The 14,593-nt window shown below is 52.7% G+C and overlaps 1 protein-coding gene across 2 annotated transcripts in view; it reads right to left on the bottom strand.

Moving 5' to 3' along the window:
• Positions 1-1,871: 1,871 nt before the first annotated feature.
• Positions 1,872-14,593, bottom strand: part of TGFBI (transforming growth factor beta induced) — a 32,437-nt gene continuing 19,715 nt past the window's right edge. Inside the window, exons 8-17 of one of the 2 annotated variants that reach the window (XM_019740384.2) lie at positions 11,996-12,208; positions 11,038-11,175; positions 10,298-10,443; positions 9,360-9,496; positions 8,446-8,576; positions 6,012-6,136; positions 4,631-4,733; positions 3,986-4,065; positions 2,985-3,009; positions 1,872-2,510 (exon numbers count right to left, since the gene is read on the bottom strand). In XM_019740384.2, the coding sequence (XP_019595943.2) occupies positions 2,470-2,510; positions 2,985-3,009; positions 3,986-4,065; positions 4,631-4,733; positions 6,012-6,136; positions 8,446-8,576; positions 9,360-9,496; positions 10,298-10,443; positions 11,038-11,175; positions 11,996-12,208 (1,139 nt within the window). In that variant the 3' untranslated portion in view covers positions 1,872-2,469. The remainder of the gene's footprint in view (positions 2,511-2,984; positions 3,010-3,985; positions 4,066-4,630; positions 4,734-6,011; positions 6,137-8,445; positions 8,577-9,359; positions 9,497-10,297; positions 10,444-11,037; positions 11,176-11,995; positions 12,209-14,593) is intronic. The other variant, XM_074313546.1, reaches the window with a different exon arrangement.

Below are 14,593 nucleotides of genomic sequence, written 5' to 3'. Positions count from 1 at the left end.
GTGGGGCCCAGGCAGGCACACACCTCCCTCCAGCAATCACCCACCAGGAAGAGCCAGCGGCTGACACTCAGCGCTGGGAGTCTGGCTCCAGATGGCAGCACCTAACACTTAGCCTGCGTCTCCAGGAAAAATGGGGTGGTGGTTTAGGACCCCCCCCCCAAAAAAAATAATCCTGGACCCTCTTTGGCTGAAAAGGGAAGGCAGGGCAATGGCACGTACAATGACTCTCCAGGGAAAGCTGAAGGACCAGTGTGGAGCCCCCATTGTTGGGGAGGTTGGGTGAGGGCAGGGCAGCTGGGTCACAGGAACCGATGGAGGGAGTTGCATTTTTAAGGAATCCTGTGGTGGTTTTTATTTTAAAATAAAAGCGTTTAACAAGTTACACTAGTCACCTCTTTGGATTCTGATGCTGTCTTGTCAAGTCAAGGGTGTGCATTTTGGGTGCTGACAGTGAAGCCGCGCTGCAGCACCCCCAGCCTGAGCAAGGCCGTCCCTGGCAGCCTGCGTGTACGACTCCCAGGACAGGAGAGCAGGGCAGAGCTGTGGCTGCGGGAAAGTGACGGACCAGGCGCACACAGCAGGCTCCATCTCACATCTCCCGAGACCCTTCCCTCCAGCCTGACGGCTTACCAGCTTCGCTCATCCATCTCCTCTCATCTCCCCCCACTCTGGGAGCTCCTGGCTGTCCCGGCCCCAGGCCTCCATGGTCTTAGATTCCTTCTTTATCTGCATAGAACCACAGTGCTATCCTTCAGACTCCACGAGGATACGCAGGCGGTAGCACCATTAGCTGATGAAGGATTCCCTTCTATCTGTAGAATGAATGGATGGCTTTATTGGATGACAGGTAATGTCTCTCTTTCCGCAGACTGGAAGGGCTGTAAGGGAGGGGCCATATGCTTGGCCACTGCTGTGTTCCAAGAGCGGGACGACCAGCAGTAGCGCTGCAGACAGCACCACCTTTAGGTCAGTGGATCCATTAAGTGAAATGAGCTCTGCTTGCTGGAGCGAGTCAGCCTTGGCTGAGGGAAGTGTGGGAGAGCAGGACTATTCTATTCCGCAGGTGAAGTGGCTGCCTTTGGAAAAGACACAAAAAAGGCTCTCTGCTGCACTGACCCTGAGCTTAGCACCATGGGAATAAGGTTGCCTCCTACTGTGCCAAGCACTTTATAAGGATCACCCTTTTCATTCTTACGATGGATCTATGATGTAGATGTGACAGTTATTCCCATTACGAGGAGGAAACAGGCACTGAGAGGTTAAGTGAGGGACCCAAGGTTACACAGACAGGGAGCAATGATGCATGGCCATACTAGCCTCTCAGTGCCAAGGACATTTTAAGGTGGAGAACACAAAAGGAGCAGGGGAGGGGATTTGAATGTGAGTCAGCACAGAGGGTATGGCCTAGAAAACCTGGATTTGCTCGCTTGACAAATGGTGGTCTCCGGGAGTCAGGCGACCTGGGTTCCAGTCCTAGCAAGGCCATTTTGTGTGTTACCAGTGGTTTTCCTTTTCCTGAGCCTCAGTCTCCTCATTTGTATAATGGGACCCTGTGGGCAACCACTTCGCAGGGTCACAATGCAGGAAAGAAAGATGGATGCTTCAGGCCGACAAGAGAAGTGCTGGGGAAGTGAACACTGAGGATTCCAGGCACCAGGGATGGAAACTGAAATGAACGTTAAGTTCAACAAAGACTGAGCTTCAAACCCCATGTGCTGTGGGGGTATCCGAGGACCAGACCATCCTCAGGGGTCCCTGCTGAGCTGCTCCCAGGTGCATTCTGGGTATGAAAGAGCATGGCAGCCCCGAGAAACAAAAACCTGCCCTCAATGAACACCTAGGCCAGCACACAGACCCCATCCGTACAGGCATATGTTTCTTTGGTTTTATTATTACAAATACACCACGGCTCTGCTGCACCCGGGCAATCCTGGGCTCTGCATACTCTACTTACCCTCTCTCCTCTACCTGGACCAGGCCATACACAAGTGTCCAAGCCTTATGTCGGCTCGAGAAACTTTTGACAGAGCAGTTCAACTCATAGCTTATAATGACACCATTTCTCCAGCTGTGAAAGAGCTTTACAAAAACTGTGCCAGGACGCCCCATGATGCTGGACTGCTTGATTCATGTTTTGGGAGCTCCACAAACTTCTGCTCCCTTTTCCAGAGCACTTGGCATAGGCAGGAAATTCCGTGTTTGGGAGATGTCCTTTCTGGAAATGACTGTCAGGCAGTGACACCCAGGTCTCTGCATGTAGTGGGTTTACAGCCACGTTTAGGGTGACCCAAAAATTCAAAGTACATCTCTCCCTCCTCCCCCAACCTGCCCAAGGCTCAGATCTCATTATGGTGCAGCCCATGTACAGTGAAGTGTGATATTTGGTTTCAAAAACGTTCAGTCTCTTTGGCAAATGGAGAGAAACTGGCGAGGAGCTGCAGAAGCGCATTCCTCTTGCGGTTCTTCACACTAGTGCTTCATCCTCTCTAGTAACCGCTGGTAGACAGGGGCTGGAAGAGAGAAGGCGGAAAGCTGAAACACAGGCAGACTTCTCCACATCTGTCTAGGACGCTGCCAGGTGCACGAGCTCGGGGGCCACGCCGACTCCTCCTGCCGCACCCTCCTGCACACAGCGGTGCTTTGTGGTTTGTGAAACGCCCTGTCGTACTCAGTGAGGTTCTGCACTGAGATTTTCTACAGCTACAAGCTTGGAACCACGTCCTCGCCATGGGCTCCTGCCAAGCCCCTGTGCACTATTCCCAGGCTCCCAAAGCCAAACACTCACATCAACCCTAACAGGTGGTGCTCTCACTGTCTCTACCTTATAGAGAAGGACACTGGGGGTTCTGCATCTGACCCCAAAGGCCAGGCTTGCTTTATTACACCAGGATGTTTTTATCTATATACAGAAGATTGTAGATATGGCCTGTTTGGGGTAAGGTCCAAACAAGTCTATGGGGACTTCAAACCCAGATCAGACTTACCTAGTTTCACAGAGCTCTGGGTAGCCTGAAAAAAAACACAAGGTGTCAGGTTTTTCTAGTGAAAGTTACACCTGCACCTGCTCATGGCAGTGGCTTCTCCCATCGCCACCCCTACTCAGAACAAACGTTGGGGGATGTGAAACTGCAGCCCTAACTGATGTGCAAATCCCTACCAAGTAGAGTTTGAGGTGGACATGCCTGGGAGACCCCAAAGCCTGGGACTGCACAGGGGGTGGCTCTCAAAAGTAGGAGCTCAGGGCCAAGAACCTTGCTGAGGGTCATTAAGGGGACCTCTCTATCTAAACATAAAGTGAAGTATTCCAGCTTCAGGCCTCTGGGTGAAGGAGTACCTCCTGCGGCTTCCTCTCTTGAAATGCAAACCTTGTTAGGGGCCCCATATTCCCAAGGCGCTCCACCTGACCATAAGCAGTAAAGGAACCTGACCTGGGCATGGTGGGAAGCAGGAAAAGAGCATAGAAAGACTCAGATGTTCTGAGAAGAAGGTGGGGCTGAAGCAAGGAAGGGAGTTTCCACACACATAGCTGGTCCTTTAACCACAACCCAAGCCACCGCCCAGAAGCCCAGCATCACTCAGGAGGGGCCGTGATGGAAAACACAAGAGTGACTAAAGACCCAGGCTCAGAGCAGGCCAGGCCACCGTACGGCAAATTCAGGATGGGTTGCCCTCCTTGGACAGATGGATTCTGGAACAGCATCTGTTCTCACCAGCAGTGGCTTCCCCACAAGCTGAGGCTCAGAGGCCTCATTTTGAAAAGCCTGGGCTTTTGCCCACAAAGGAAACAGGTGCTGCTGCCTGGGTTTTTTCCCCTGAACCCCACATAGTCCAGGGCTAAGGATGCCCCAATGGGAATGGGGAGAAATTTCAAGAGAGCCCTGGGAGAGCAGCCAGGGAAGATAGGGGTCTGGAGAGCCCCTTCCTTAGGCCCAAGAAGAGGACCGAAGGCTGCTCAGGCCAGGGGTGAACCTAGCAGGTGTCTTACCCTGGAAAACGCAGATGCCTGCTTGAAGATTTCAAGTGCAGAGTCTGCAAGTTCGTCCCCTCGTTCCTGTGGTCTGTGGGCTGGAGATGAAAGAAAAGGCAGCTTTGATGAACTGCTAGCATGGCATTCAGAAGAGCCATGACTGGGGGGCACTGTTGGGCTCTCTGGCTCACAGTTTCTAATCATTTGTTTTCCTTTATAACTTTCATAAGTCATGGCAGAATTTAGCCCATGGAGAGAGAACGCAAAGAAAGGTGAATGCACAAGGGAGGAGAGAGGCTGGACTCAAGTTCAACTTTGCTGGAGGTAAAGAGAGCTCCTGCGAGGCACGACGCTGCGAGAGGGGAGCTTTGAGCCATGTTCACAGCCTCCACGTGTGACAAACAGCTGGGCTGTGTCTGAGTGGGGCTAAGACGGCCAGGCCATTCAGCTAAGGGAGACCTCGCCTCGTGTTCTTGGTATAGCGCCTCTGAAACCACAGCTCCTAATTCGCTTTCCATCAGCCACCACGACGCCATCCATGGAGGCTCAGTTCGCATGTCGCACCTCATTCTTCTTTTTGCTTACAAGAGTTTTTCTAAGGAACACCAACTGCTGTGTGTAGAGAGGGGCCAGCTGCAGAGCTGGGATCCTTCCGGGCCTTACCTGGAGGCTGCAGGACACTGGAGATGGCATAAACCACGCCGTTAGTGGCCATGATGTCAGCTTCAGAAACAGGCTCCTTATTGACAGACACTGCATTGTTTTTCTGGGAGAAAAAAAGGGAACAATTGTTGAACGTAGGGCATAGCTACCGCATTCATTCAGTAAATGTTTACTGAGCTCTTCTAGGTGCCAGACCCTGTGCTAAGTTGGGGATGCTCTGATGAAAGGAGCAGTCCCTGCCCTGCGGACTTGTGGTCTGCTGGATTCATTCTAATCCCCTGTGTAGACTCAGCACGTTGTAATTCACAAGATGCTCTTTGCTGTTACTCACTTCGTCCTCACAGCAGTGTACGGTGAGAGGGCAGATATTATTGCCCCACTTAATAGAAGAGGAAACTGAGACTCAAGGGAGGCCAAGTGCCTCCTTTAAACTAAGCATGTGGGACAGATAGAGGCAGAAGCCAGGTCTCCAGCTCTGGGGAAAGGGCTCTTTCCACTTGTCCTACTTATGATTTCTCACAGGAAGTGCACCCCGAGTAAATCTATCTCAGGTTCTCCTGAATGACCCACGTATCAGACCCAAGGGGGAAGGAGGAACTGAAGCCTGTGACAGACAGGACCCCACACCCTAATCTAAGAGCTGGGAGATTCTCAGCTAACGTGAGCCAGTCAATCAAGCCATCACATCCCTGCCTCCCGACATGCCTTCCCATGCTCCGGAGAGAAACTGATGAGCACAGGGACGGCTGAAGTTCAGGAGAGAAGAGGGAGCAGAAGCAGAGCCAGCCACGCACTGGAAGAGTGGTCGCTCCACAGGCGGTCAGTGGCCTCGCTGGCACAGCCAGGGCTGGCTGGGCCGGCTGCCTGTGCTCTCTCCTCCAGGTAGGGGCCCTCCGAGCCAGCTCCAATGTGGACTGTGTATCGTCCATGTGTGGAGCAAGGGAAGGCTCGCAGACCAAGCACCGGAAGAAAAGCCTCCTGGGATGGTCTGGTTCATGGTGCAGCTCAGTGAGCCCTGGATTTGCGTGTGTGTGTGTGTGTGTGCGTGTGCGTGTGTGTGTGTGTGTGTGTGTGCGCGGGGAGGGTATTGGGAATTGATGTCTCAAGACATATAAGTAACCGCCCACCATCTCCTTAAGGGAAGGAAGCACCTGACCCAGATGCCAATTAGATACTTTATTCCACTGCAGATCTGTAAATTCTTATGCATGTTTAACCACAATCTCATGTGATTTTCCCGAAGACCATTTTCTATTTTCTTCCTTTCTTTGGACAAAAGGGTACTCAGAGACTCAAGATGTAGCTTAAAGACTGTGTGTGTGGCTAATGCCATCCCAGGGGGCAGGACACAGCCGGCCTTTTCATTTTCAGACGCACTCACCGAGCTGACTTCCAGCTTGTCGCCTTGGAGAGACTTCAGTCTCACCAGGGCCCCGATGCCTCCGCTAACCAGGATTTCATCACCAATGTGGTATTTCAGGAGGTTTGCAAGCTCCTTGGCATTGCCTGCATATTTGTGGGAAAGAAAGCAGAGTTCATCCCCAGGTTGGTAACTGGCCTCGTCAAGGAAGGCCCAGAGGAGGAGATGCAAGTGGTCGTCCCTGAGATGGAGAACTCCTTGCCCGGCTAATAAATACCCACTGAGCACCCACTGTGGGCTCAGCTGTCTGCATAACAATCAGGGGAACGAGACACATGTCCATGGCCACGAATCTCCCCTGTGGTCAGTGGGCGGCTGGGTGAAGGAGTTAATCCATACTCCTCTGTGAGCGTGACTCATGTTTCCATGAACTAAATATTTGCTTGGAAAGCCAGGGACCTTTCCAGCATCGGCATCTGGGACATTTCATTATCAGTGTGGCTCCCGATGGCTATAACACAGTGGTGAAATATTTACACATTCTGCTCTCAAATGCATATTCTGAGACGGCTATTTCCTGAAGGGAGAACTTAAAAGAGTCAACAGCTGTGCTCTGGAGGAGCTATGGAGCCGATGCGGTCAGGGCCGAGGAGGGATTCCCGCCACAGCACCCCCTCATCACGTCTCAGCATTCCTTCCAGCCCACGTCAGCTGCTCCGCCAACTGCGGAAAGCATCCGATTGCTCATAAAGGTGCACAGGCATTTCCCAAATTAAGTGTGGGAGGCATTTCTCCAAGCTGCCAGCTGCCCTCTCCTCTCCATCAAGGCTGCCCCTCATAGTCACATCACCAGCCAAATGGCTGAATTTCCCCAGGGCTTATGGATGGCTATTTCCAGCATCATGAAACTGAGAGCGGAGGAAGTTTTAAAGCATTTTGGAGAGTGCACTTGGTTATTGACAAATCCACATTAATGCCCTGGGATGGAGCTACCAGGTACCACGTGGTTTCCAAATATCCACAAGCTGGAGCTGCCAAGAGTTCCCCTCCCGCATAAATCCTGCCTGGAGGTGCTGAGCCAAGCCCATCTGGGGCCCTGACATGCTGGGGCCTTCTTCTTCAGAGGTCTCTAACACCTGGAATGACCTCTAACACCTGGCCGGCCCTCCTGCCCCCAGGAGTGCTGGGGTCTAATCCTGCCCGGGGGCCTGGGGAAGGGCGAATTTGACCAGGTTTGCCCACTCCCCTCCTCTGATCCCACAGAGCTGAAAATGAAACAGAAGCCGAGCAGGCTCAGGCCACCTGGGGAATATTTCGTTCCTGCTGGACAGAGAGAGGGTGGAAAGTTTATGTTCAGAATGAACTTCTCCCCTCTTCTCAGGAACATACGTCAGCACCGTAGACATAGGCATTTATTTAGCAATACAGAAAATTAAACAGGACACAAGTTCAGCTCACAGCTGCCTGAACTTTCTATTCTGTTCCACAGCGGGAAGGGAAGTATAGTGTACGTGGGCCCCAAGGGTTGGCCCAGGTCCTTCTGTGATGGGTGGAAGTGTCTCTCATGGGCATTCATCAGAACTTAACATCCCAACCCATCCTACCTCCCCACCAGCGTAGTCGGTACTGATGGAGGACGTGTGCCCAGCACTGTGGGAAACACCTCATTTAATCCTCACAACACACTGAGCAAGGTACTGCTATCACCTTCATTTGTCTAATGGGAAAACTGAAGCTCAGAGAGGTTAAGCAACTTGCTAGAGATCACTCAGCTCGTAAATGCCAGAACCAGGATTTGAACCTGCTGACAGAGAATCCAGGAGCCCAAGTTCTTGGCTACTAGATTTCCTCTCCAACATCCTCAGCTACGTTTCTCAGGGCCATGACTAACTTCTTGGGAAAGCTTTTATCCTAAGGGACACTGGATGCAGCTAAATGGCTTCATCATCACTGTTCTCACAGGTCCTGAGTGGAAGCCATGTCTCAGTGAGGGGGCTGGTTGTCATCTACCTTGAACTCCTATCTGCTCTTCTCTGCCCTGTTTGGTACCTGGGAAGGCTGACCGTTGTGACATGTGCCTTCCAGGACCCCTCACCCACCCTCCTGTAACCAGCTGACAGGAGGCCTGGGAGGCAGAGGGCTGAGGTAGGTGGTGGCGATGGTTCTGACAGCACGTACACAGGGATGTGGTCCTGGCTGTCCTGTGCCCCTCGTCCAGCTCTCCCTCATCCTGTCCCTTTGCCCCCATGGCCTCAGCTGGTAAAGGCTTCCCATGGTTGTTAGTCCCTGGGTGCCATCACCCTTTGCTAGTTCTTTAATTCTGCTCGCACCTCTGCCAATAGTCTCGCCATTAAATTTCTTTCAGTCAAACCTTTTGTAACACGCCAACTGTTTCCTGCTGGAACCCTAACTGTTACTTTAGAAAAGTTGAAAATGTATTTAAGTTGGTCTTTACCCAAGAGTTTGTTCAGTTCTCCCGGTGGCATGGCTTGGAAAGCTTCATCTGTGGGAGCAAAGACTGTGTAGACCCCTTCCCGGTTGAGTGTCTCCGTCAGCCCTGCAGACTGGATGGCGGCGACCAGCATGCTGTGGGTACACACAGAAAATGTCACCTGCCTGTGGGGGCTGCCACTTTCCCACGTACACCTCACCACTGCAGGCAGGTAGAGCCCAGACCACTAGCATTACCCACGCCCCCTCCCATGCACAAAACGGCATGATTCCAGTCTGTCTCTTTTCTCGATAAATGCTAAGCTCAGTTAAATGGCCAGAAGTCAGAGGCCAGAGGGTGGAGGAGGAAGGGACAGGCCAGTGGCATGGCTGACCCAGAGACTGGCTGAGTCACTCTGCGCGGGGGATGTAATTCCAGGGAGGGCAGAGGCTCTCATGCAGGTAGTTGAACTCAGTGAGGGGAAATACTCAACAACACAGCAACCTGTGGTGGGCTGTGAAAAAGTCAGGAATGGAGAGAGTGGGCAAGAAAAGGGACCCAGGGAGCCAAAAAGGAGTGGTAAGGAATCTTCAGGTGCAGTGAGTAGAGATACTGCACAGAGCCACGGTCACAGACACTCAAAACCAGGTGTCCTCAGCTCACTTGGGACTTTAAAATGAGAGCGTGGGGTCTTCTGGTATTCGTATTAAAAGTGCAGTCCCTCCCTGTTCCCCGGGGGAGAGGATGGCACTCCCAGAAGTAACCCTCCCTCTCAGCTTAGGCTTCCCAGGACCCTCACCCTTTCCACATCCCAAGCCGGGAAGGTGAGCCCTGCATGCCACTGACCCCCCGAGAGAGGGGAACTGGACAAATAGCTGAGTCCTGAGTCCCAGCATGACCACTTGGCAGAAGCCCCGCCCTGGGATGGGGCAAGTTACCTGAAGCGATTGTCCCCCTTCAGGACGTCCATGACAGTCCCCATCGGGGGGGTCAGCACCCGGTCCATGGTGAACAGGGTCCCGTACCTGCCCCTCTTGTCATGGGCAGCAATACAGCTGTTCTCAATACATAGGCTCTGTGCAAAAGGGGGGCAGAGAGAGGCCAGGTTACCCTCCTGGTTTGGGCTGATGGCTTCATCCACAAACAGCAGTGAATACATACTGGGGTGGGTTTTCAAGACTAGGATAAAATGATGCGTTTTCTCCAGGAAAGAAAAAAAAAAAGGTGTTCCTGAAGGAAAGAAGGGCCATAGGGGACCCAGTAAAGTTACACAGAGGCCCCGTAATGAAAATATCATGTTACATGTGAGGTCCATTGACAAAGATCAAATAAACAGACCGGGCCTATTGACTGAGTGACTGAACAGATGGCAGCCATCTTTGGTCACATGGTGCTGGCTGGTCTCAAGCGAGGGCTATGCCACGCTGTGTTTCCCGCCTGCTTCTCCAGGGTTTGGGTTTGAAGAGAGAAGACACAGGGTAATAGAGGAGAGAACCCTTCGACCAAGGAGGGCTTTGCTTCAGTTTGGGGGGGGGGGGCTTCTCCTCACATAAGCGAAGAAGGATTCAGATCTCCAGCCCTCTGCCCGTTGTTCATTGCTCTGAGTCCAAGGTGGACGGCTGCCTACCCAGCCAGGTCAGACAGGTGAGTGGTTCATTCCCGAAGGCCTCCAGAAAAGGAGATTCTAATCCTTCTGCAGGATCCCCTTTGGATCCTGGCACATCAGATATACTTCCTAGAAAGTCCTTCCTTGTTAGAAACTAGCTCTCAGACAAACTCCTAATTATTGGGGACTTTTTTTTTTTTTGACACTAATACAGCTTTCAGTTTTAGAGCTGAGACAAAGAAGGAGCATGTTTTAGGGCCCAGAACTTACATTACGATAAACAAAAACTCTCAGCTTTTTGCCGCCCAGAGTGTCCAGGGTCTGTCCATGGTACAGATACTTGGAGGCCAGCTGGTCTTTAACCATGTGATTCATAAGCAAATTCTTCATCCGGGCGTCAATGCGAGGGGTTCCATCTGCAAGAGAAGGTGCGGTCGGTCCAGAGGCATGCTCTGGAAATGAAGAGAAGGAAACACAAACGCGGCGAGAAGCCCAGCCCTCCTTGGCTTTGGAAACAGAGATTGAGAAATCAAGTGAGGTTGCAATATTCCTTAACATCTGGCATCTTCTGCGAATTAAAAAAAATCACAAAACATCAAGATAATCGAGGGGGTTTGGAGTTTTGCCCTAAGAGGGAAGGGAAGGCACAGACACTACTTGGCCCCCTTCTCCACCGTCCTGTGACCACGGCTCAGCTGGATCCTCACTGATCGGCTATGACCCTGGCGACTGACCCTGCAGATAAAAAGGCAGGAGACTGCTGTGCTCTCCAGACAGCGCAGCCTCTTAAATTCTGAGGAACAGAGCCCCAAATGCTCTCTCTGCTCTGCCAAACGAAAGAGCAGTGCCTCTGAAGTTCCTGGTGAAATCACATCTGCTTTCGCTTGAGCTGGGTGGGAGCACTAACATCCCGCAGGGTGCTATAAATCAGGAGAGGTGCTGTGGAGGTGACAGCGGTGGGGCAGCTGCCCCCCCGGGACAAGCTCACAGGGATGCCTCCCCCATCTTACCTTTGAAGACGGAATTCAGGGGGGCCAGGAGAGTTAATTTCTCGTTTCCAGAGAGATGAGTGCTGAGGCCTGCTTGTTTGAAAAGGTCAATGGCGGTGGAAACATCGGACTCTGCAGCCAACTCAAATAGCGTCTTGGCTACAAGGAAGGAGAAAGTGGGTTCAAAAGTTAGTAGCACTGTTTTCATTTATCCTTTGTCCTCCCTAGAGCATGACATCCACCAGCAGGAATGTCACCTTGTGAGCCAACAACCCCTCTAAACATGGCCAGGGCACTGTGGGTCCGTGTCATCAGGGGACGGTCGCCCAGAAAATTCTCACTGGTTAGGGAAGGGAGGTGAAGCTCAGCTGGGCAGAGGTCAGCCTCTGCCCCAGCCCCCGGTCAGGGCATCTAATGCTGGGGAGGAAGGCAGCACTGTGGGTCCTGGCTTCTGAGCAGCAGATAACACCAGTGGCCACACCCATGGAAAGTGCTTTCTTATGGTTTGGTTTTTACTAGGGAATTTCTTCACTCATGGGCAGTAGACTTCCCGAGAATTCCAGAATGGGGTTAGGATACAAGCCCAAAACTGTTCAGTCATTTCTCCGAGGGTCACTGACCCTGGGATGCTTGGGGACTAGAGAAAACAACAGCTCTCAGGTCAGCAAATGGTCCTCTGTGCCTAACCAGAGCAGGCAGGTCTTCTGAAAGGCTTCTGTGATTGAGTCGTTCCCTCCCCAGTCACCTTCAATGGCTCTCCACTGCCTCTAAGATGATGTCTGGACTCCCATGCCAGCATCTCAAGATTCTTCAGTCTGGCCGCAACCCACCGACTGCCCAGGCCTGTCCTGAGAGGCGGTAAGCTGGGTGCAGGAAGGGCAGTGGCCCCGAAGATCTCTGAATTCCTCCGGCCCTGCCACCATGGACAGCAGCGGGGGCAGTGGGCCTGGCAGACCAAGGCCCCCTGAGGCTGGCCTACCTGAGTCTGGGATGAGCAGCTCGTCGATGAAATGCATCACGCCGTTGGTGGCCAGGATGTCTTTATTGGAGATGATGGGCTTCCCGTTGATGGTGAGCATGTCCCCACTGCAGCCCACCTCCAGCGTAGTGCCCTGCAGGGTCTCCACAGACAGCCCCCCGACAATGGCCTCGGCACACATGGCTGACTTCAGGATGTGGTTGTTCAGCAGGTCTGGGGGCCGAACAGAACACAGGGCAGTCAGTGCCGCTCGGGCTGACCTCAGGGGCTGGCTGGCACCCTGACCAAGGCTGTGAGGACTCTGTTCTCGCCAGTGCTGACCTTCAGACGAGGCTGGGGCACCACACAGCCCAGACCCTCTTCTCCTACTGTCTGCTGTTTCTCTAAAGCGAGCCAGGGCTCTGCAGTCAGACTGCCTGAGTTCGAATCCCAGCACAGCCACTTATCAGCTGTGGTACCTCGGGCAAGTCTCAACTTCCTCATCAGGCAAGTGGAAATAAGCACAGCATTCAGCTTCTAGGGCTGGTGTCAGGATGGCATGAAACTCGGAATGTGAACCACCGAGCACAATGCCTGACAACAGGGTAAATGCCCGACAACGTTAGCGGTTACCGTAACACCTGAACTTCAGGGGGAGTTCTCTTATTAGTCCCTGAACTTTAGGGATAGGGGAAAAACTCAAACGATTTTACCCTGGGACTTTTTATCCACTGACTTTTATAAAAATGTGAAATGTAGGTGGAAAAGATGGAAATGGGAGTGAATGAGGTTTTGAATTATTTGTGTACTTGGTTTTTGTTCGTTTTACCCAAAGGTCTCTGAGTCATCATGACCTGTCGCAGGGGTTGAGGATACAGAGCAGTAAGACATGGTTTTGCTGCCCCTTCCACCACACCCCGAAATCATAAATATAATCATTTATGTACTTGTCCTGCTTTGAGGACCAGACAGGCTGGAGGCCCTGAGGGAGCTGCGCGGAGCAGACAGGGGACCGCGCCCCAGCCCCAGCCAGGCAAAGCAGATTCCGACCACTGCTCACCAAGGTCACCAAGGCCTTTCTGCCTTACATTCTCACTGCAGAGGCGAGTTTCAATTTGTCCTGAGTGTGGGAACCAAAACCACAGTCTCACGGACAGCAGGAAGCTCTGAGGCCCTGCAGAGGCACCTGTTCCTGCAGGAGCGTCCAGCGCCTGGAACGGGGAGGGGGGGTGGGGTGGGGGGGGGGGAGAAAGGACAGCACGGCAGCAAAGGGAGTGAGGCCTTGGGGCTTTCGCTTCTCTGGAATGGAAACTGAAGGCAAGGGTGAGGTAAGGGTGGCCGGCCGGGCCACCGGTAGGGTGAGCAGGGACAGGGCTGGAAGCCATTCTTCAGACAGGGCACGCCAGCCCGGGGCTGCTTCTCACCTGTCTGCCAACCCGCGGGTAACAACATGAGACCATGGGGTGGACTCATGGCCTGCTGCCTTCCAGCTGCCAGCCAGGCCTCACACAGAGGCCTCTTGCTTTGAGCAAATGCGTTACTGAGTAGGAAAAGGCAGATGTTCAAAAGCGATAAATTAGGGGTGGTTTTTTCCTTCCACTTTATAATAAGGAGGTCTGATCTACACGATGAAAATGTGCTCTGTGCAAAACATGTTTCGGGGAAACAGAGTTCTAAATGAGAAGCTAAATATGCTGCAATGTGCCCAGGTCTCACCTTCTCCAGGAAGCCTTCCGGACCCCTCAGGCTGCTGGTGCCCCACTCGTGGCCTCACCCCATGGTGCTGGGACTATCTCTGTCATCATGCTCACACATCTAGGCCCAGAGACCTGTTTTTAAGTCTATTGTCCCCACTAGGCTTAAACATCCTTGAAGGCAAAGGCTGTACCGTGTTCACTTCTGTGGCCTGGTTCCCGGCACAGGCCAGACACTTAGAGGGCCCACAACACCTGGACACAGCAGCGCCCCACCTGTGCTCTCAGAAATGTACCCTTCCCTGTCCCTGCATTGCTGCAAGGAAAAGCCTTTACATTTGTAGGTGTTGGAAATGCATCAGGCATCTTATATAGTACATTTCAAAGGTGAGTTTACATAGATTCAAAAGAAATGAAGTCATTCCTGGATTACTTTTGGGAGGAATCAGTGTAGTTGGGGTACCCAGCGGACCTGGGGCCTACTCCCCCTTGCAGGGGACTCAGGGGTTACAGGGCAGCAACTCAGTGGTCCTGGAGCTGAAGGGGTGGGGTGGGGGGAGTGTAGAGCCCGGCCTCCCCTCCTAATCTCTTCCTTCTCTTGCAGCAATAACCAATGCACCCCCTTACTTAGCAGCTCACTGAGGACGTGAGGAAGGACCAGCAATGAAGGGTCAAGAGTTGACTATTAGCAGTTTTTAACTGTTATTCTGAATTATCCACGAAGCCCCTGGCCAGACATAGGAAGCGTGATGATTCTATTTCAAGGACGCCAGGACCTACCATCCCCTCCCCACACTGCCAAGCTGCTGCCCACCTGGCAGCCTTGTTCTGGCTTTGGTCATTTGGACCTTTAACTCTCGCTGAGTCTGGCCAGGGCCTGCTTTGGACTTGCAGCTCTGCCTCCCGCCTCAGCCAAAGCGCATCC

The sequence above is a fragment of the Rhinolophus sinicus genome, linkage group LG10 (assembly GCF_036562045.2).
Source record: "Rhinolophus sinicus isolate RSC01 linkage group LG10, ASM3656204v1, whole genome shotgun sequence".
Lineage (NCBI taxonomy): Eukaryota > Metazoa > Chordata > Mammalia > Chiroptera > Rhinolophidae > Rhinolophus > Rhinolophus sinicus.
This window is presented reverse-complemented; position numbering and strand designations above follow the sequence as displayed.